The sequence below is a fragment of the Argopecten irradians genome, chromosome 3 (assembly GCF_041381155.1).
Source record: "Argopecten irradians isolate NY chromosome 3, Ai_NY, whole genome shotgun sequence".
Classification (NCBI taxonomy): Eukaryota; Metazoa; Mollusca; class Bivalvia; order Pectinida; family Pectinidae; genus Argopecten; species Argopecten irradians.
In genome coordinates this window covers 30,342,675-30,365,445 of record NC_091136.1, presented here as the reverse complement: position 1 = coordinate 30,365,445, position 22,771 = coordinate 30,342,675, and the positions used below count along the sequence as shown (strand labels likewise).

Genomic DNA, 22,771 nt, shown 5'->3' with positions numbered 1-22,771 from the left:
GGATTCATTTTACTTAATACAATTTATACAAATCATGCACAAAATCACATTGAAGATACAACGATCGTATTTATTACCAACAAACCACAGAGCTTAGCATAAGTAACACATGCCATGTTATCTGTGTATAGTACATTACAGTTAGTCTTGATTTCCTTGTATTTTTGCCACAGAATAATTACTATATTCATTGAATAATCATAAACTTACCAAACATTTCCTTGTACATCTGCGGTAGAGTCAGCTCTGGGTTCTTTTTCAGCATAATGGTGATGGCAGAGTTGTGCTGCATTAGAATGAAGTGAAGTTCTGCTAGCCTTGCCAGTAACATCCCAAACCGTGTCATACCATCAGGGAAGTTAGCTGTAAAGGTCATAAATAAAGGTCAAGGCCACCTTTCATAGTAAATACATTAATCAGTATCACATATGATATATAATAAAATCAGGGCAGTTAGTTGTGAAGGTCATATATATAAGTCAAGATCATCCTTCATAGTACATAATCAGTATTACCCGGTAGATAATTCTACATGTATTAGGGTATTACGCTGTGAAGGTCATAAATATAGGTCAAGGTCATTCTTCATAGAAAATAATGTAGGATTACCCGGCAAATAATACTATTAGGGTAGTAAGCTATGAAGGTCACAAATATAGGTCAAAGTCAAGCTGCATACATGAAGAAAATAAGCATTTTTAAATTACACTATCATTGTAGTTAGCTGTAAAGGTCATAAATATTGGTCAAGGTGACTAGGTCACGCATGTAATTATAAATCATTAATATTCAACTTATGTCAAAGGAAAATACATGGTCACATTATTTTGAATATTGTCCTGGTGTCCATCTTGTGAAATACTTCTTTGGTGCAATGTACACAAACTATCAACTATCAATATTGATAGTTTTACTTTTGTCTTAGATAATTTTGACCATGTGATACTAGCTGTGTCTGCACTACCATATCAGCATCCCGGCTGATAACGAGTTATAACATCATAATTTGATAAGCCAGGCTGATATGTGTTATCAGCTGATGCTGAAATCATGAAATCCATGTTTTTTACTCCGGATTTTAGTGTTACCACTACAATTCAGTTTCTGGTGCAGACAGTAAGCTGGACAGCAGATAAATTTTTCAATTTCAAAAGAGCTTGTATAAACCAATAGGTTTATTGAGAAAGATCACACAAGTCAGAAATAGTCTTGTTCTATGATAATTTGACGGGAAACTTTTGTCTTCAAAGTAGGATTAAGTCAAATGAGTATTGTCCATATAGCCGAAAAAGACCATCGCCATTCATATAATTTATAATACAAAAAGGAACTATTTTGGATACAAATAAAATAAATGGAATGCTTCTGTCAACAAGAAGAGGCACAGTAATAAATTGAACGGTTCAATTATATTATATAGTATACTCGTAATTTTTTCTCGTTCCACTGTAAAACTGGCCGTTATGAAACGAACCTGCTTTGCCAGAATTTATTATTGTTGATTTTTTTTAAGTCATAGTTAGCTTTCACTAGGATCTTGTCTGCTTAAGCCCATATAAACGTTTTTCAAATTGTTAGAATTATTACTTTTTATTTTCAAAACATGTGATAAAAAGGTTATGATATGACAATTTTGATATTACACTCTTTATCAACCCTTGAACTGATATCAGCCCTTGGGCATACAACCCTTAGACTGATATGGCAGTCTCTGACTGATAAAGGGTGCCGTATCAAAATTATCATATAATAACCTCTAAATAATGTAACACTATAAATCAATACTATACTTACTTTCCTCATGGTACTGTAGAGCAAACAGGACATCCATCTGTAGTGTGCCAACACGTTCAGGGTCATTTAGGTTATCAACATCTGAACAAAATGAATTAATGAAAATCCTCTTTTATAGATACTTTGTTAAGGTATTTAATTATGTAAACATGTCTTTTCTCTTGTGTGATTTAAAAGCCAAGAATCAATCAATGTGTACCTTTGAATATTTGAAATTAGAATTTTTGGTCTCTTGGCCCCAGAATCATGAAATAGTCTTAGACTTAAGTTTTTGCTTAGCCAATTAAAAGTGACTCAACTTTTTGTAATGTCCTTTGACTATGTCTAAGCTTAAGACTGTATAGACTTAAGGTTGTTTCGATATCTTTGGGCCAGGTCTAAAGATAAAGTGAAGGCTAAATCATCTTTGTACAGATCAATGTAACAGGTGATTTGATGATCTACTGGTGATGATGGCCTGTATTTCTCACCTGGATTGTTTACTTATGTCAATTAATGTTCTTAATACAGGTTCTGTATGTATTTCATCAAGGATTTTAAAGATTTATCTTTAATTTCCCTATTGGACCCTAAACGTTCTGCTCCAGGGGAGGAGGGGGGGTGCAGTGGTGATTTAATATTGACCAACAGCCGGTTGGTTGACAGACAGACCGGGATGGCGGATGACTCATTGCACATTATGGCACAAGCTCATCGCCCCTTTGGACCAGGTGAGCTACACCCACAATACATGTACAGTACCTTTAATGACATTAAATGTTATGGCATTGCCGACAGTGACTAACAATTCAAATTTATTTGACCTTTCACCTTGATGAGAACAAGTAAAGAGAATAGGTAATACAGTAATACAATAAGACACCATTCACTGAAAGACAAGAAACTGGCCAAAATAAACAAATGACTGGCTACAAAGTCAAGGTTTTGTATAGGTGAACTGTGTGATTAAATAACTCCATACCAAGGTAAACAACAGCTATAATAAATACAGGACAAATGTACCGGCATATCCACTTCAATATATTTGAATGGATTTGAATAAAGAGAAAACTTTTAGAGAAAAAGAAATCAATACTTAAAATTTACCAGCATACAAAGGCTACTGGATAGAGACTAGGTTTGAATGGAGCTCTAAAAGCCTGCCTGAATGACTCCATGAATTATATATGAATGATCAATAACCAATTGATTAAGAATATGGATCATAAACCAGAACGTCGTTGTAATTATCACTTTTCACACTTCATGTAATCTGATTGGACTGGCAGATTCAAACAAAACACTTTCTGACAACTTAATGTACCATATTCTTTAAAAACATTTGAGCTTGGTAGTTTACTCTCGAATGAATTGCATTTAAATACAAATTTTAGACACATTTAATTACCTTTTACTCCGAAATGAATTGCATTTAAATAAGTAAGTACTTTTTGCCGAAAGAATATATTTATTGTAAGAATGCCTGGGAGAAAGATGAGCCTTCATCATTTTTTGAGAATTACCACTAATAAACTACACATGTCAAAATATTGCTTTTAGATTGCTGTATGTAATACTAAGGCATTAAAGGAAATTTCAAATAAGATTTGAGAAAGATTCATTTTGTAATTTCTGAGATGTAGAAGTAATCACAAACTTTAATTTTCAAACTCAAGATGGCCACCTCTGAGCCATATTGCTTTCTAATCACTCCCAAAATGGACCAAAGCAAATCTTAATAATATAAAATTTAAGATTCCTTCACTTCGGTCCATATGGTGTTATACCGCCCTAGTAGAATACAAATAGTGACCTCAAGCAATGCCCTTGGTAATTATTTGATAAGGACCAAATTATATGAATATACATATACAGGGTGTCCATAATTAATGATACACATCAAAGTGTTATAGTTTTTGACATGCATGAGCAACATAAAAAGATATATGAAGATATGCAATCCAAAGTGGTATGAATAATACAAAGGAATAATTCTGCTATAAAGCATTGACGTCAAAATGATGTCACAACATTCAGGACATTGGCATGTCAATAGGACATTATACCGGTACATGTAATGAGAAATGTTCCATACTTTGTAAAACATGATGAGTTTTGTTCTCTAATGTCCTATTTCTCAATATGGGCCCATGGTTCTTAATGGTAATCTGAATATTGACACAATACAACACATGAAAGAATATAGTAGTGGTAAACAATTAAGGCAATACAAAGAACTCTTTTAATAGAAGAAGTTCAGGTTCTGATATATTTGATGAATTAGACCATGAATGAAGGTCCCTTGATCCTCACCATACTTAATATCTAACATCCAGTCTCTAGGCCTCTTAGTTATTTACAAGAAGCTGTTTAAATATTTTAGCCTATTTGACCCCTGTGACCTTGAATGAAAGTCAAGGTCATTCATGTGAACAAACTTGGTAGCCCTTTATCCCAGCATGCCGCAGGCCCAATATGAGTACCCTGAGCCGCTTGGTTCTTGAGAAGACGTCGTTTAAATGTTTTAGCCTTTTTGACCCTTGTGACCTTGAATGAAGGTTAATGTAATTTATTTGAACAAACTTGGTAGCCCTTCATCCCAGCATGCCACAGGCTAAATTCCAGTACCCTAACCCTTTTTGTTATTGAGAAGAAGTCGTTTGAATGAAAAGTTTGTGCACAGAGCACAACGATGGACGATGCATGGTGACAATAGGTCTTCCTGACATTTCATTTAATGTTATCCAATTTATTAATTAGACATTAGACATTAAGACTAAATCTTTGATACTATTGTTCTTAATATCAAGGATAATGTCATTCCGACTGCATTTTGCGACATTTTTTCAACAAAGTTGTTGCTAAGATTATATTAATTATTTTTTAAGCTGCTTTCTGAAGAAATCTAAACTTTTGATTGCAGGCTTTTTGCAAATGAAATCTTTATATGCTTTACATTATGTATTAAACAAATTATTAAACTTTATAAATGGCTATTATTGCAGACACTACCAGGTAATAAAGAAATACTTATGTTGCTTAAAACATTGGTTAAATTTGCTGTGCCAACTACTCAAACAATATTACTCTGCAATATATATAGACATGATTTAGAATCAGTAGCTTACCTGCATTCAGTAGGAGAAGGATGGACAGGAAAGTGTATTCCATCGTACTTAAGTTCAATAGTTTCCCCATTGTTCCTGTATGTATAAAATGGCTACACAATATCCTGAGACTTGGGAAGAATGAATGGATGGTTTCTCTCTGACGAGGTGTGAAGTTGAAGTAGCTATACTGTTGTGTTTCCATGTCAAAACTTCGTGAACAGTTCAGGACAACGATGGGGTAGATAGAACCTTGTATCAGCTTGATCTGGTCGTCCAATGAAAGGGCTCGGAAACCTGAAAAGTGATTGATTAATAATCAAAAGGCAAGAGCACCACAGTTATTAAATATTGTTTAAAACATTCTTTTCCTTAAATGTATGTCAAGGTCAAAATCAGTTACAATAGCTGATTTTTATCACCTATATCAAGTACCAGTCCTAATGAAAGAGGAAAAAAACCAGAAACAAGCTACATCTTGAATGTATGTCAAATGTTAAAATGTAGGTTGCATTGACTTGATTTTGGTCAGTGGCACATCACCTTATCAAGATGACCCAAATATCAAGTACTTGTATCAAGTATCAAGTTTTGTTTATTTAAGGTGTATGAACAGTATGTTGTGTTACAAATAGTCATTTACAAAGTAGAAGTGTAACAGAAATTACCTGGGACTTTCTTTGAGAATTTGATAAGTGTTCTGGCTGTATGTTCAAATGATGCCATCATAGCAACCCATGTATCCTTTGAAGTTGTATAGCTATTTAATTCATTTTCTTCAGTCTGCAAAAACACACAAATATATAAATACATACACGAGAAAAACAACTACCAAATGAAAAACAACTACCAATTCATTACTGAAATAGCTAACCATATCAGAGTTTTCTATATCCAGTTAACATGATTGTGTTTTAATAGGAAACTAAGAGTTCAATCTTAGTGCATGTATCTTTTGTCCATTAGCAATATAGCTGAAAAGTACAACATGTCATATTTTACATAAATTGTATGTCAACATATTGCTATAGCTATGTCAGTAAACATTATAATCTTTAAACAATATTCTTTTAATGATTACCAGATAGTCAGATCAAAATCCCACTCAGATATTCAAAGATACAGCTTGAATGAAAAGTTACAATTTAGGTTTCTTTCTACTTACATCTGTATTTACAGGTAAAAAATGTTCCAACTCCTCGTTACAATCTGCACACTTTTTGAGAATTTCTAAATTCTTTTCATGGTCTGTAAAAGTTGAGGGACTACAAACAGACTTAGCCATTGGTGACTGAGGTTCCTGTTTGATCTCTGTTGGACCAATCAGAGCAGGCGTAACATCTTTATCACATATATCTGGAGTCTGCTGAGTTTTGATATCTCCATGTGTTAGGTCTAGCTGTTCTGGTTGGATATCCATGGTTATTTCTTCGAGTTCCTCAGCTGTAGCAGGTACTGCTGTATTGACTAACGCGTCCATATCCTTAATGTCTACTTTTTCATCAACTATCTCCTCTTTATAAAAATTCTTCCCTTGTTTTTCAGCCTCAATAGATATTGCATGCTTGATGGAATTTGGCTGGCGACCAATTCTGCTTCCTATGAAATTGAAACATTGATGAATATTCATTGAAGAAATTACAAAGTGAATGCAAGAATATTTCATATCAAGAATAGTCAGTTCATTTTTGAATGTCCACAGTAAGAGCCGAAGAAAACAATATGAATATTTCATTTTTTTTTTCTAGACACAATATTACCTCATTTACCCCTGTAGACATATTTAGACTCTTTCTAAATCAAAGACTAGGACAGTCCATTATGATTTTCAGGGGTGAACAATTTGAATCACCAAGGGCTAAGGACAGCCTCCCCTGTATGCAATGTGTTGCATGAGTGAATTTCTGTATGTTTGGGAGGCTGCAGTATATTCGTGAATATGAATGGTACCCCTAGAATGTTTGTGGTCCTAGGATGAGATAATACATTATGGTCCATAAAATACACCGGATAATGAAAGTACAACTTATTTTTAATAATACTATATTTATCCAAGTGTCCCATTAACCCTCTACGATTATCAGTATCAATGATGTTGTTACTGAACAATAGAACCACTTTTTGTGGAATTCTTATTCCAAATGCCTCCACAAGCATAATAAGGAAATGAATAAAGACCAATGCCTGTAATTTTGTCCTCTTTCAATTCTACGAAAATTTTTTTTACAAAAAAATCTGTTGCAGATAAAGTCTTTATTTAAAGAGTGACTGACTCCAATCTATTTTAGATATGTATTTCCATCCAATCAGATTGCATGGTACATAGCTGCTTCACCTGGTAATGAATCACACTAATTAGTACTTTATATTAATTGATTAATACTTCAGTACAGGTATCATGCAAACCAAGAGTAAAACCAAAGTAATTTAAACTAAACTGTAGGTAGTAATAATTACCTTCGATTGACATTCCCGACTCGAGACACTTCCGATAGCGACAGGCCTTACACAGGTTCCGTGTGATTGTGTTCACATCACATTTCCCATTTTTAGAACACTTGTATCTCTGGCATTCTCGCTCCTTTGCCATTCTCCTGAAGAACCCCTAAAACAAAACAATGTAAAACTGTCAAACTGAAACAACCATATCTTTCAAGCTGTCAAATTAAAAATATTTGGCACTATCAGTCACATGAAATATATATGAACGAAAGTCTAATTCTCAATAGGTTGTATATTTTTGTGTACTGATAGCTTAGCATATGAATTTGTTCAAATTTTTTTAAAAACACAAATTAAAATTATCATAGTGATGATTTAATGAAAAGTTATATATATTATCTATTAAAAACAATGCTGAAATAAACTGACACTAAAATTTGTCCAATCAAACCCTGTTATCTCGCAGTCAGCGGGACAGTGGTTCCAACTGAAAAAGTATTAGACATTAGTGAGTTTGCTTAATTAGTTGGAAATGGCGCCAAAACCATCAAAATAGTTCTCAAAATTTGAATTAAACAAGGTTTTAGAGTTACTCGAGATAAAAATGGCGAGCCATTAATCAATACACCACTTTGAGATATTGATGCTTAACTGTATGTTTGTGCAGTATGTGTTAGAATTGATGTAACAACAGTATATATACCGGTATGTACAATTTCATTTATACACTATAATAACAGGTTAGTTGATTAGAGTATTAGTAATGATCTCAAATGCATGGTTGAAGAGTTTCATAACTCTTGGGAAACTGAGAAAGGGGCCGATCTGTGGTGATGTAGTTACACATTGAGCAAGACATGTTGCAATATTACTGTGAATGTAATACAACAATCCCCCAATGAGGTAGCTATCAGCTACTACATTACGTTCAACCATAAAATGACAATGGCTGTTCATTATAAACTTGATTTATTTTACATTCAGTTGCAAAACAAATTATATAACTTGACCGAGATGTAAGCATGTTAGTGGGAGGAAACCAGAGTGCCAAAAGAAAACCCACCTGATTGGACAGATGTCATTTAAGGACAAATCAGGTTTAGGGTTGGAGGAAAGCCGGAGTATCAGTAAGGGTTTTGGGTACCATACTCACAGCTAGCCACTGTCATAACCCTAGTCTTCAGTAGATATGGGTTTATAGACCATGATATAGCACACATAATCCAACATTACCTTACACCCTTCACAGGTGAGGGCCCCGAAGTGGAAGCCCGAGGAGGGAGCGCTACACACACGGCATGGGATCTCTCCAATCTTCTTATCCTTCTTCTTGCCGTCACCTGTACCTGTAAAATGATCAGACATTCTTAATTAAATCTTAAACTTTTGCACTAATGGTAAGTCCTCATACATCTAAATGAAGTCATTTATTACTTACCATATTCAACCCAGTAAACACCCAGGGCACCTAAAATATTGGAACAAATAAGGGGGTGCTTAATAGAAACAAAGTTTAATTTGGACTAGCTTTTCATAAAAGTATTGCCAAAAGTAAGCCATAGATCAATTTGCAAAGGAAATCAATAAAGAAACCCACACATTTTCCGTACGTTCATTTAGCATTTAATTTGAGGTAAGTGAAATTGTGGCCTCAAAACAGGGTGCTATTAGGGATGAGGGTGCATATTGGGTCAAATATGGTAATACCAGTTCTTATAATCAACAAATCTGAATTTTCCATAAAAAGAAGATATATTTGACTTTAACAAGAGGCCCAAGGGCCTTAACGGTCATCTGACTATCTTGGCAATAGCTGTATAAGAAAATAATTAGATATGGTGTCATGACAGCCATCTTCAATCTAGGATCAACCAGAGATATAACAACGCTTTGACAAGATAATATCAGCCGCATTTCATGTTTCAAGTTTCAGTTAAATTGCACTGATAGAACTTGAGAAGAAGTTCAAAATGTGTTTTCAAGATGGCATCTGTGGCAGCCATCTTGGATCATCTGTGGCAGCCATCTTGGATTTTGGATCGACATAAAATATAACGACACTTGGTCGGGACCATGTCAGGATCATTTCATGTAGGTTTCAGCTTAATCACACTGGTAGAACTTGAGAAGACGTTCAAAATTCAAGATTTTGGAATATTTGACTCTCGTGACCTTGAAAGTAGGTCAAGGTCATTCATTTCCACAACTTTGATAGCCCTTTATCTCAGCATGCTACTGACTAAATATGAATACCCAGATCTTTTTGACTCCTATGACCTTGAAAGTACGTCAAGGTCATTAATTTTCACAACTTTGGTAGCCCTTCATCCCAGCATGCTACAGGCCAAATATGAGTACCCTGGACCTTTTGGTTAGTTAGAAGAAGTCGTTCAAAGATTTTAGCCTTTTTGACCCCCGGTGACCTTGACAGTACGTCAAGATCATTAATTTTCACAACTTTTGTAGCCTTTCATCCAAGCATGCTACAGGCCAAATATGAGTACCCTGGACCATTTGGTTTGTTAGAAGAAGTCGTTCAACGCTTTTAGCCAATTTGACCCCTGTGACCTTGAAAGTACGTCAAGGTCATTAATTTTCACAACTTTTGTAGCCCTTCATCCCAGCATGCTACAGGCCAAATATGAGTACCCTGGACCTTTTGATTAGTTAGAAGAAGTCGTTCAAAGATTTTAGCCTATTTGACCCCTGTGACCTTGAAAGTAGATCAATGTCATTTATTTTCACAACTTTGATAGCCCCTCATCCCAGTATGCTACAGGCCAAATATGAAAACTTTGGGCCTTACGGTTATTGAGAAGAAGTTGTTTGAATGAAAAGTTTACGCACGGCGGACGGCGGATGGCAGACGGCGGACGGCGGACGACGACGGACGGTGCATGATGACTATAGGTCATCCTGACCCTTTGGGTCAGATGACCTAAAAAGGACATATCAAGTAAAGGAATTTTATATCATATTTTGTATTTTATATAAATAATTTGTCTGCCTTAAGTTTTTAATCACTGTGACTACTAGTGGATTACATTGGAGTTTATTATGTAGTTTTTGTCAAGTATTTCAAATAAAAAAAATTTTTTAATTAATTTAAATCTGACCCCAAAAATGTACCTGCGCACCATATGTTCAAAAATACAGTAAAACATGGTGACAAGGCAGTACATTTAAAGATCAACACATTACCGGTATATGTATAATTCTAGGTCACCAGTATAGACTAGCCAGTAAAATATACCTTATGGCTAGAGTGATTTTCTATATACCTTGGGCAGTTGTGCACTTGGTCAGAGATCCTGATAATTTCCTAGCAGAGACAATGCTTACAATTATCTATATTATGTGCTCTGTTCTATTTTAGTATTACACATATATAGAGGTATCTCGGTGCTAATGATAAACAAAACCCCGTGTCTAGACAGAACATGTGGTGACATTACTGGAAACCCTTCCTGGACAGTATATTGAAAGATTAAAGGGACAATTCAGTCTAACAGTACATTAAAATTTACACATATATCGGAAACAAACCAGTTGTAATGAAAGTGAGATTAGTTGGTTTTACTGTGATATACCAGAATAAACCACTGTGATGAAATTAATGTGTGCGAGATTTCCAAACATGCTTGCTGTCCTTTATTACACACTGTGGTCGGACGTCTTATATGCCAAACTCTGACCCTTGCTAGTAGAATGTAACATTGGCTCGAGTATGAGTAAAGTGAGTATATTGTACCTGCTGAATGGGTATCATTTATGCTCTGTCGGCGACGGAGCATCTTTAAGACCAAGACCAAGAAACTTCACCAGCACATTAATCAGAAGCTAAGATATTTCTGTGTATAATTACCTGGACAGTACATGTTGAGGCTGAGACATTTCTGGAATCGACAGTACTGACACTGGACTCGGCTCTCCTTGGTGATAACACACTTCTGTACTCGTAGACACACATACTTGATCTTCTCCAACTTACTGGCCCTCATGAAGAATTTCTGAAATGGGAATATCAAAGACAATTAACTTCAATCGTTTATTAAAACTCATCCCATTTTTGTGTTAATATTGGACACATGCTAGACACTTCAAACGCTCCAACATTTCATATATACCTGTAATACAGTTTTTGGGTTATATCCATAAATTAATCAGGTCTAGTTAGCTTTGAACATTTACAAATTGTTTATCTAGAGGGAAGAAATGATATAAAGAAATCTATTTGAAAGACTTGTTCATAAAGAGCATGCCCATGCTATTGCAATAAAGGAAAGCCAGAGTACCAGTCAAAGATTCACAGACAGAATGATCATTTTAACTCATTCACTCCTGAAATTTCATAATGGTTGAATCCAGTTTTTGATTTAGAAAAGCCTAAATGTATCTTTGGGTGTGAATTAGTTACGCTTCCAACTAAGGAGGAAAAGGTTTGTGGATGAATATCAAGGCACCTGGACCCCCATCATGAACTATATCCCTTGGATTATCAAAGATGGCTGGAGTAGATATACATACCTTACAAGCCTCACAGATAAAGGCTCCACAGTAGAACCCGGCAGCCTTGTCCCCACAGACTTGACAGAACTCTTCAGAGTTCTGCACTCGTGCAAAGTCAATAGAATTTCTTGTACTGCTTATTTTGCTTCTTTCCTCATCCTCTGTTTTATATATTTTAGGGGCCACAGCTGAAACATCAGATGAACTGGTGGGGAACAATTCCATTTTATTCTGATAGGACATTTCTGGAGACAGGTCATGGTTTATATTGGTAGAGGTTACCTGGGACGAGGATATCACAGAGGAGAAATTTGCCGAACTTTTCTCATCTACTGGACAGTTAGATGGCTTCTTTGGTTGTAGGGGTCCAAGCAATGAGCTATCTGGACTATCAACAACTGATTTTCGCTTTCCTTCCTTACATTTTGTTGAGAACTCTTCAATGTCTGCCAGACTGACTCTACGTAAGGACTGCGGAGCCATTTTTTTAAGTTTGGATTTAATGTTGATTCCATACCTTTGAGCAAATGTTATGTTACTAGGTTTAGTTTTATCAAGTGTGCTATCTAAGTGCTCATCCAAAGGCATGGATTGGTCCAGTGATACTGGAGTTTTTACTCGGTTGTTAAACAGGTCAAGAGTGGAGTCGCTGGTCATTTCCGGCATGAATGGACTGCCACCTTCATCAAAAGAACCATCATGTGTCATGTTGAATGGCACTAGTGGCGAGAATGACCAACTCTCTGGTGAGTTGATCATTCCTAAAGGACTTTGAGTTGAGTCACACTGGCCAACACTACTTGTTGTGGTTAGAGATGTCTGACTACTTGAAGAGCTATTAACTAAATGCTGCTCAAGATGTTTCGAATCTTTGAACATATCAAGTTGTTTAATGCTTTCTGTCATTTCAGTTTCCATAGCAACAATACCACTTCCAGACAAAGAATTGTTTGATTCCATTGGGTCGTAAGGATCCAGTGATGCATACTGTCCATAACAACTTGTACAGTTTTCTGAAGTTGTTTGGTGGCCATTTGCCGAAGACACTTGTACATTACTCAAAGACACAGTTTGGCTTGAGTTCCCTGAGAAAACGTGGCTGACATTTACCCCAGAAGGCACTTGATCAGTTAGAGAAGATGTTTGGCCTGTACTCATGGTATAAAGTTGGCAAGTATTTACTGAAGCTGATTGGCTGGATATGACAGATGATGATTGGACAGTATTTACAAAGGATGAAAGGGAAGAATTCATTGAGAAAGCTTGGCTAGAACTGATGGAAGGCACTGGTACAGGATTCAATCTGTTTTCCTCACCTACTGAATTCATTTGGTTCATGATCATGGAAACCTGGCTAGCAGTCGCCGACACCATCGTCCTGGTGGAGTCCTTTGAATATTTTGCATAGGAAGAAGAACCAGTGTTGCTGGAACTATTACTAAAGGAATGTTGGTTTTGAAAAATGCTTGTTGGCGATAGAAAACTATTTGAACTGATTGCCGGCAACAGTTGGCTAGGGTAGGCACTAGAAGGTGCAGGTAGATAACTGGTCAGCTGCTGGTCAAGGTCTTTATCCATATATGGAAAATTGTAGTGTGCATTACTGTCATTAACAATAAACTGAGAGTTATCCATGCTAGGAGCACAATATGACTTTGGGGTAGTGCTAGACTGCCCGAACAGTGGCAAGAACTCACGTGACTGTATTTCAAACATGTTGTCGATTTCAGGTTGATTATTAACAGGTTGTTTGAGTTTTTCTTTCTCTTCTGGAGCTTGTGGACTATCACTTAAATTTTTGGATAAAAACACCTTTTTGGGGGCGTAAATTGCTTGCCCAGACAAGTTCATCTTCTGATAAAGCATTCATACATCGTATTTTTAAAAACACAAGATGACTGCCAATCACAAAACTGAATCCAAAAACCTGGAAAAGAAAACAAATACCAGTAGTTATCAGACTTATAAGAATATTCATGCTTTAAAGTTCTACTCTAAACTTGAAGGGAGGTTAAATCTGTTTTAGAAACATATTGGGCCTTTAAGAAGCTATGTGTCCTTAACATTCTATCAATTGCAACCCCACTCCTGATTAAGACAACTAGCCCATGCCCCCATCCCTGATAAAGACACAAGTCCCCTGCCTCCATCCCTGATTGAGACAACCATCCCCTCAACTACCCCATCCCTGATTGAGACAACGATCTCCTCCCCTACCCCATCCTTGATTGAGACAACCATCTCATCCCCTACCCCATCTCTGATTGAGATAACCATCCCCTCAACTACCTCATCCCTGATTGAGACAACCATCTCCTCCCCTACCCCATCCCTGATTGAGACAACCATCTCCTCCCCTACCCCATCCCTGATTGAGACAACCATCCCCTCAACTACCTCATCCCTGATTGAGACAACCATCTCCTCCCTTACCCCATCCCTGATTGAGACAGCCATCTCCTCCCCTACCCCATTCCTGATTGAGACAACTATCTCCTCCCCTGCTCTATCCCTGATTGAGATAACCATCCCCTCAACTACCTCATCCCTGATTGAGACAGCCATCCCCTCCCCTACCCTATCCCTGATTGAGACAACTATCTCCTCCCCTACTCCATCCCCGATTGAGATAACCATCCCCTCCCCTCCCCCTACCCCATCCCTGATTGAGACATAACCATCACCTCCCCTACCTCATCCCTGATTGAGACAACCATCTCCTCCCCTACCCCATCCTCAGATTGAGATAACCATCCCCTCCCCTACCCCATCCCTGATTGAGATAACCATCCCCCCCTCCCCTACCCCATCCCTGATTGAGATAACCATCCCCCCCCTACCCTATCCCTGATTGAGAAACCATCTCCTCCATCCCTGATTGAGATAACCATCCCTCCCTACTCATCCCTGATTAACCCTACCCCTCCCCTCCCCCATACCTGATCTAAGCATTCTCCCCTACCACCCCCACCTGTCCCCCCCTTCCCCCATACCTGATCTAAGGCATGTCCTCCCTGATCACCTACCCCCACCTGTCCCCTATCCTCCCATACCTGATCTAAGGCATGTCCTCCCTGATCACCTACCCCCACCTGTACCCTACCTCCCATACCTGATCTAAGGCATGTCCTCCCTGATCACCTACCCCCACCTGTCCCCTACCTCCCATACCTGATCTAAGGCATGTCCTCCCTGATCACCTACCCCCACCTGTCCCCTACCTCCCATACCTGATCTAAGGCATGTCCTCCCTGATCACCTACCCCCACCTGTCCCTTCCTCCCATACCTGATCTAAGGCATGTCCTCCCTGATCACCTACCCCATCCCCATGTCCCCTACCTCCCCCATACCTGATCTAAGGCATGTCCTCCCTGATCACCTACCCCCACCTGTACCCCTACCTCCCATACCTGATCTAAGGCATGTCCTCCCTGATCACCTACCCCCACCTGTCCCCCTACCTCCCATACCTGATCTAAGGCATGTCCTCCCTGATCACCTACCCCCACCTGTACCCTACCTCCCATACCTGATCTAAGGCATGTCCTCCCTGATCACCTACCCCCCACCTGTACCCTACCTCCCATACCTGATCTAAGGCATGTCCTCCCTGATCACCTACCCCCACCTGTACCCTACCTCCCATACCTGATCTAAGGCATGTCCTCCCTGATCACCTACCCCCACCTGTACCCTACCTCCCATACCTGATCTAAGGCATGTCCTCCCTGATCACCTACCCCCACCTGTACCCTACCTCCCATACCTGATCTAAGGCATGTCCTCCCTGATCACCTACCCCCCCCACCTGTACCCTACCTCCCATACCTGATCTAAGGCATGTCCTCCCTGATCACCTTCCCCCACCTGTACCCTACCTCCCATACCTGATCTAAGGCATGTCCTCCCTGATCACCTACCCCCCACCTGTACCCTACCTCCCATACCTGATCTAAGGCATGTCCTCCCTGATCACCTACCCCCACCTGTACCCTACCTCCCATACCTGATCTAAGGCATGTCCTCCCTGATCACCTACCCCCACCTGTACCCTACCTCCCATACCTGATCTAAGGCATGTCCTCCCTGATCACCTACCCCCACCTGTACCCTACCTCCCATACCTGATCTAAGGCATGTCCTCCCTGATCACCTACCCCCACCTGTACCCTACCTCCCATACCTGATCTAAGGCATGTCCTCCCTGATCACCTACCCCCACCTGTCCCCTACCTCCCATACCTGATCTAAGGCATGTCCTCCCTGATCACCTACCCCCCACACCTGTACCCTACCTCCCATACCTGATCTAAGGCATGTCCTCCCTGATCACCTTCCCCCCACCTGTACCCTACCTCCCATACCTGATCTAAGGCATGTCCTCCCTGATCACCTACCCCCACCTGTACCCTACCTCCCATACCTGATCTAAGGCATGTCCTCCCTGATCACCTACCCCCACCTGTCCCCTTCCTCCCATACCTGATCTAAGGCATGTCCTCCCTGATCACCTACCCCCACCTGTACCCTACCTCCCATACCTGATCTAAGGCATGTCCTCCCTGATCACCTTCCCCCACCTGTCCCCTTCCTCCCATACCTGATCTAAGGCATGTCCTCCCTGATCACCTACCCCCACCTGTCCCCTACCTCCCATACCCTAATCTAAGGCATGTCCTCCCTGATCACCTACCCCCCCCCTGTACCCTACCTCCCATACCTGATCTAAGGCATGTCCTCCCTGATCACCTACCCCCCACCTGTACCCTACCTCCCATACCTGATCTAAGGCATGTCCTCCCTGATCACCTACCCCCACCTGTACCCTACCTCCCATACCTGATCTAAGGCATGTCCTCCCTGATCACCTACCCCCACCTGTACCCTACCTCCCATACCTGATCTAAGGCATGTCCTCCCTGATCACCTACCCCCACCTGTACCCTACCTCCCATACCTGATCTAAGGCATGTCCTCCCTGATCACCTACCCCCACCTGTCCCCTTCCTCCCATACCTGATCTAAGGCATGTCCTCCCTGATCACCTACCCCCACCTGTACCCTACCTCCCATACCTGATCTAAGGCATGTCCTCCCTGATCACCTACCCCCACCTGTACCCTACCTCCCATACCTGATCTAAGGCATGTCCTCCCTGATCACCTACCCCCACCTGTACCCTACCTCCCATACCTAATCTAAGGCATGTCCTCCCTGATCACCTACCCCCCACCTGTACCCTACCTCCCATACCTGATCTAAGGCATGTCCTCCCTGATCACCTACCCCCCCACCTGTACCCTACCTCCCATACCTGATCTAAGGCATGTCCTCCCTGATCACCTACCCCCACCTGTACCCTACCTCCCATACCTGATCTAAGGCATGTCCTCCCTGATCACCTACCCCCACCTGTACCCTACCTCCCATACCTGATCTAAGGCATGTCCTCCCTGATCACCTACCCCCCCCCCCCCCACCCACTGTACCCTACCTCCCATACCTGATCTAAGGCATGTCCTCCCTGATCACCTACCCCCCCCTGTACCCTACCTCCCATACCTGATCTAAGGCATGTCCTCCCTGATCACCTACCCCCACCCCTGTACCCTACCTCCCATACCTGATCTAAGGCATGTCCTCCCTGATCACCTACCCCCACCTGTACCCTACCTCCCATACCTGATCTAAGGCATGTCCTCCCTGATCACCTACCCCCACCTGTCCCCTACCTCCCATACCTGATCTAAGGCATGTCCTCCCTGATCACCTACCCCCACCTGTACCCTACCTCCCATACCTGATCTAAGGCATGTCCTCCCTGATCACTCCCCCACCTGTACCCACCTCCCATACCTGATCTAAGGCATGTCCTCCCTGATCACCTACCCCCCACCTGTACCCTACCTCCCATACCTGATCTAAGGCATGTCCTCCCTGATCACCTACCCCCACCTGTACCCTACCTCCCATACCTGATCTAAGGCATGTCCTCCCTGATCACACCTTCCCCCACCTGTACCCTACCTCCCATACCTGATCTAAGGCATGTCCTCCCTGATCACCTACCCCCACCTGTACCCTACCTCCCATACCTGATCTAAGGCATGTCCTCCCTGATCACCTACCCCCCACCTGTACCCTTCCTCCCATACCTGATCTAAGGCATGTCCTCCCTGATCACCTACCCCCACCTGTCCCCTACCTCCCATACCTGATCTAAGGCATGTCCTCCCTGATCACCTACCCCCACCTGTACCCTACCTCCCATACCTGATCTAAGGCATGTCCTCCCTGATCACCTACCCCCACCTGTACCCTACCTCCCATACCTGATCTAAGGCATGTCCTCCCTGATCACCTACCCCCACCTGTACCCTACCTCCCATACCTGATCTAAGGCATGTCCTCCCTGATCACCTACCCCCACCTGTCCCCTACCTCCCATACCTGATCTAAGGCATGTCCTCCCTGATCACCTACCCCCACCTGTACCCTACCTCCCATACCTGATCTAAGGCATGTCCTCCCTGATCACCTTCCCCCCCACCTGTACCCTACCTCCCATACCTGATCTAAGGCATGTCCTCCCTGATCACCTACCCCCACCTGTCCCCTTCCTCCCATACCTGATCTAAGGCATGTCCTCCCTGATCACCTACCCCCACCTGTCCCCTACCTCCCATACCTGATCTAAGGCATGTCCTCCCTGATCACCTTCCCCCCACCTGTCCCCTTCCTCCCATACCTGATCTAAGGCATGTCCTCCCTGATCACCTACCCCCACCTGTACCCTACCTCCCATACCTGATCTAAGGCATGTCCTCCCTGATCACCTACCCCCACCTGTCCCCTACCTCCCATACCTGATCTAAGGCATGTCCTCCCTGATCACCTACCCCCACCTGTCCCCTACCTCCCATACCTGATCTAAGGCATGTCCTCCCTGATCACCTACCCCCACCTGTACCCTACCTCCCATACCTGATCTAAGGCATGTCCTCCCTGATCACCTACCCCCACCTGTACCCTACCTCCCATACCTGATCTAAGGCATGTCCTCCCTGATCACCTACCCCCACCTGTACCCTACCTCCCATACCTGATCTAAGGCATGTCCTCCCTGATCACCTACCCCCACCTGTACCCTACCTCCCATACCTGATCTAAGGCATGTCCTCCCTGATCACCTACCCCCACCTGTACCCTACCTCCCATACCTGATCTAAGGCATGTCCTCCCTGATCACCTACCCCCACCTGTACCCTACCTCCCATACCTGATCTAAGGCATGTCCTCCCTGATCACCTACCCCCACCTGTACCCTACCTCCCATACCTGATCTAAGGCATGTCCTCCCTGATCACCTACCCCCACCTGTACCCTACCTCCCATACCTGATCTAAGGCATGTCCTCCCTGATCACCTACCCCCACCTGTCCCCTACCTCCCATACCTGATCTAAGGCATGTCCTCCCTGATCACCTACCCCCACACCTGTACCCTACCTCCCATACCTGATCTAAGGCATGTCCTCCCTGATCACCTACCCCCACCTGTCCCCTACCTCCCATACCTGATCTAAGGCATGTCCTCCCTGATCACCTACCCCCACCTGTACCCTACCTCCCATACCTGATCTAAGGCATGTCCTCCCTGATCACCTACCCCCACCTGTACCCTACCTCCCATACCTGATCTAAGGCATGTCCTCCCTGATCACCTACCCCCACCTGTACCCTACCTCCCATACCTGATCTAAGGCATGTCCTCCCTGATCACCTACCCCCACCTGTCCCCTTCCTCCCATACCTGATCTAAGGCATGTCCTCCCTGATCACCTACCCCCACCTGTACCCTACCTCCCATACCTGATCTAAGGCATGTCCTCCCTGATCACCTACCCCCACCTGTGTACCCTACCTCCCATACCTGATCTAAGGCATGTCCTCCCTGATCACCTACCCCCACCTGTCCCCTTCCTCCCATACCTGATCTAAGGCATGTCCTCCCTGATCACCTACCCCCACCTGTACCCTACCTCCCATACCTGATCTAAGGCATGTCCTCCCTGATCACCTACCCCCACCTGTACCCTACCTCCCATACCTGATCTAAGGCATGTCCTCCCTGATCACCTACCCCCCACCTGTCCCCTACCTCCCATACCTGATCTAAGGCATGTCCTCCCTGATCACCTACCCCCACCTGTACCCTACCTCCCATACCTGATCTAAGGCATGTCCTCCCTGATCACCTACCCCCACCTGTACCCCTACCTCCCATACCTGATCTAAGGCATGTCCTCCCTGATCACCTACCCCCACCTGTCCCCTCCCCATCCTATCAGGCATGTCCTCCCTGATCACCTACCCCCACCTGTACCCTACCTCCCATACCTGATCTAAGGCATGTCCTCCCTGATCACCTACCCCCACCTGTACCCTACCTCCCATACCTGATCTAAGGCATGTCCTCCCTGATCACCTACCCCCACCTGTCCCCTACCTCCCATACCTGATCTAAGGCATGTCCTCCCTGATCACCTACCCCCACCTGTCCCCTACCTCCCATACCTGATCTAAGGCATGTCCTCCCTGATCACCTACCCCCACCTGTCCCCTACCTCCCATACCTGATCTAAGGCATGTCCTCCCTGATCACCTACCCCCACCTGTCCCCTACCTCCCATACCTGATCTAAGGCATGTCCTCCCTGATCACCTACCCCCACCTGTCCCCTACCTCCCATACCTGATCTAAGGCATGTCCTCCCTGATCACCTACCCCCACCTGTACCCTACCTCCCATACCTGATCTAAGGCATGTCCTCCCTGATCACCTACCCCCACCTGTCCCCTACCTCCCATACCTGATCTAAGGCATGTCCTCCCTGATCACCTACCCCCACCTGTCCCCTTCCTCCCATACCTGATCTAAGGCATGTCCTCCCTGATCACCTACCCCCACCTGTACCCTACCTCCCATACCTGATCTAAGGCATGTCCTCCCTGATCACCTACCCCCACCTGTACCCTACCTCCCATACCTGATCTAAGGCATGTCCTCCCTGATCACCTACCCCCACCTGTACCCTACCTCCCATACCTGATCTAAGGCATGTCCTCCCTGATCACCTACCCCCACCTGTACCCTACCTCCCATACCTGATCTAAGGCATGTCCTCCCTGATCACCTACCCCCACCTGTCCCCTTCCTCCCATACCTGATCTAAGGCATGTCCTCCCTGATCACCTACCCCCACCTGTACCCTACCTCCCATACCTGATCTAAGGCATGTCCTCCCTGATCACCTACCCCCACCTGTCCCCTACCTCCCATACCTAATCTAAGGCATGTCCTCCCTGATCACCTACCCCCACCTGTACCCTTCCTCCCATACCTGATCTAAGGCATGTCCTCCCTGATCACCTACCCCCACCTGTCCCCTACCTCCTATACCTGATCTAAGGCATGTTCTCCCTAATCACCTAACTCCAACTATGTTTTACCTCCCATATACCTGATCTAAATATAACCATCTATCTGATATAACAATAAGCTAAATAACCCTACTCTTACTTGTAATTCTTACATCACAAATATTAAATACCCACATGTAGGACACATTTTGTGATAACAAAACACGGTCAGAACGTACACTGTTACATGTATACACTCCATTTACATGTATATATCCGGGTTTCTGGCGAACATTATTTCTAGTGGCAGAATATATATATACATGTACATTTACACAAATATATCTGTAACATGTCGGTTGGAATATATAATCTAGTCAAATTCATTTAAATGTATCATTATATACATAATCAAGATTACATACATAAAGCCCTATGTAATAACAAAACAGCATCATCGAGTTAACGTGTGGCGTACGTGTTAAGAGTTAAGAATTAGGTCGCCCTGTAAAAATGGAAGGCCATTGGAATAAACCCCACAATCGCTGATCAGCTGTCGGTCAGTCAGACGGAATCCTTCAATTTGTGTTTATCGGTGACCTACCTGATGTTACCGTAATATGTAATATGTGGCCGCGATAATGGACGCAGTTGTTTATATCTTATGACAATGAACTCAAGGCATTGTAATACCCGTGTGTGTGTGGTAACTAATATACACACACGTACACCTGTCCAAGTGCTCACCTGATTGTTTGCTCAAAATACATCGTAATTTGCCTTCCTCTCTCCTTCGTTACACCTTCGTCGTGTGTGATTACATTACTAGAGCACAAATCCTGCAGTATATTCTGTCCGCTGAGTTCTAGTAATGATAACAACAGCCTAGGTATGAATGCCTGGCTTATATTATCTGGAGATACTTACCATACAAGTCAGAAGTGCAAGGTCAAGGTAGGCCTAGCCAGCGAGGAACTGGGTCACGCGTCATAGAGTATTATAATTTTATAATATTGTTTTGTCGACAATAGCGATACAATATCGGGTGTGGCCACTGCTACCACATTTAACACGAAGGGCAGTACTGATGGCTTTGATTATTAACAGAACGGCTATTTATAACTGATCTGTAATTAACGTACATGTGTGTAGATATATATGGAACTCATACATCACGAGTACTCGGGTACGTAAGTCCATACATGTACATAAGACGATTCAATCGAATCTAGATGTTACTCTGTCAGATGTGTGTTGAAGTTACTCGACAATGATATCACCTTGACAACGGACAGTTACCCGGCTAACATATATCTGACCTGGTCGTGTCCACGTGTGTGGGTTTCGTATATACTAATGTCATTCAGTGGTCACAGCGTAATCAATAACTCGGTTGTCAAATTACTATGTATCCCGTATAGGTAGAGGTACCCCATATAGAGTATATGTATTGTCTACAACAGAAAGGGTTAAGACTGCTGTATAGTAGGTCAATTTTCATGAAATTTTGAAACGTA

The 22,771-nt window shown here is 42.5% G+C and overlaps 2 protein-coding genes across 5 annotated transcripts in view; one reads left to right on the top strand and one right to left on the bottom strand.

Annotated features, from left to right (window-relative positions):
• The window catches only part of LOC138318164 (uncharacterized), a 29,685-nt gene extending 7,406 nt beyond the window's left edge, over positions 1-22,279 (bottom strand). For 2 of the 4 annotated variants that reach the window (XR_011207841.1, XM_069260315.1), the window contains exons 1-10: positions 22,002-22,175; positions 11,850-13,758; positions 11,188-11,332; positions 8,556-8,668; positions 7,338-7,485; positions 6,046-6,479; positions 5,549-5,663; positions 4,902-5,177; positions 1,795-1,875; positions 211-363 (exon numbers count right to left, since the gene is read on the bottom strand). Coding sequence is in view for 3 of the 4 variants with exons in the window: in XM_069260315.1 (XP_069116416.1) it covers positions 211-363; positions 1,795-1,875; positions 4,902-5,177; positions 5,549-5,663; positions 6,046-6,479; positions 7,338-7,485; positions 8,556-8,668; positions 11,188-11,332; positions 11,850-13,697 (3,313 nt within the window). In the remaining variant the exon portion in view is untranslated. The other 2 variants (XM_069260317.1, XM_069260316.1) reach the window with 2 other exon arrangements.
• LOC138319616 (hepatitis A virus cellular receptor 1-like) lies at positions 13,726-14,508 on the top strand. Its single transcript, XM_069262764.1, has 2 exons — positions 13,726-13,841; positions 13,929-14,508. The coding sequence occupies exons 1-2, from the start codon at positions 13,726-13,728 to the stop codon at positions 14,506-14,508; spliced, it is 696 nt and encodes a 231-aa protein (XP_069118865.1).
• Positions 22,280-22,771: the final 492 nt, after the last annotated feature.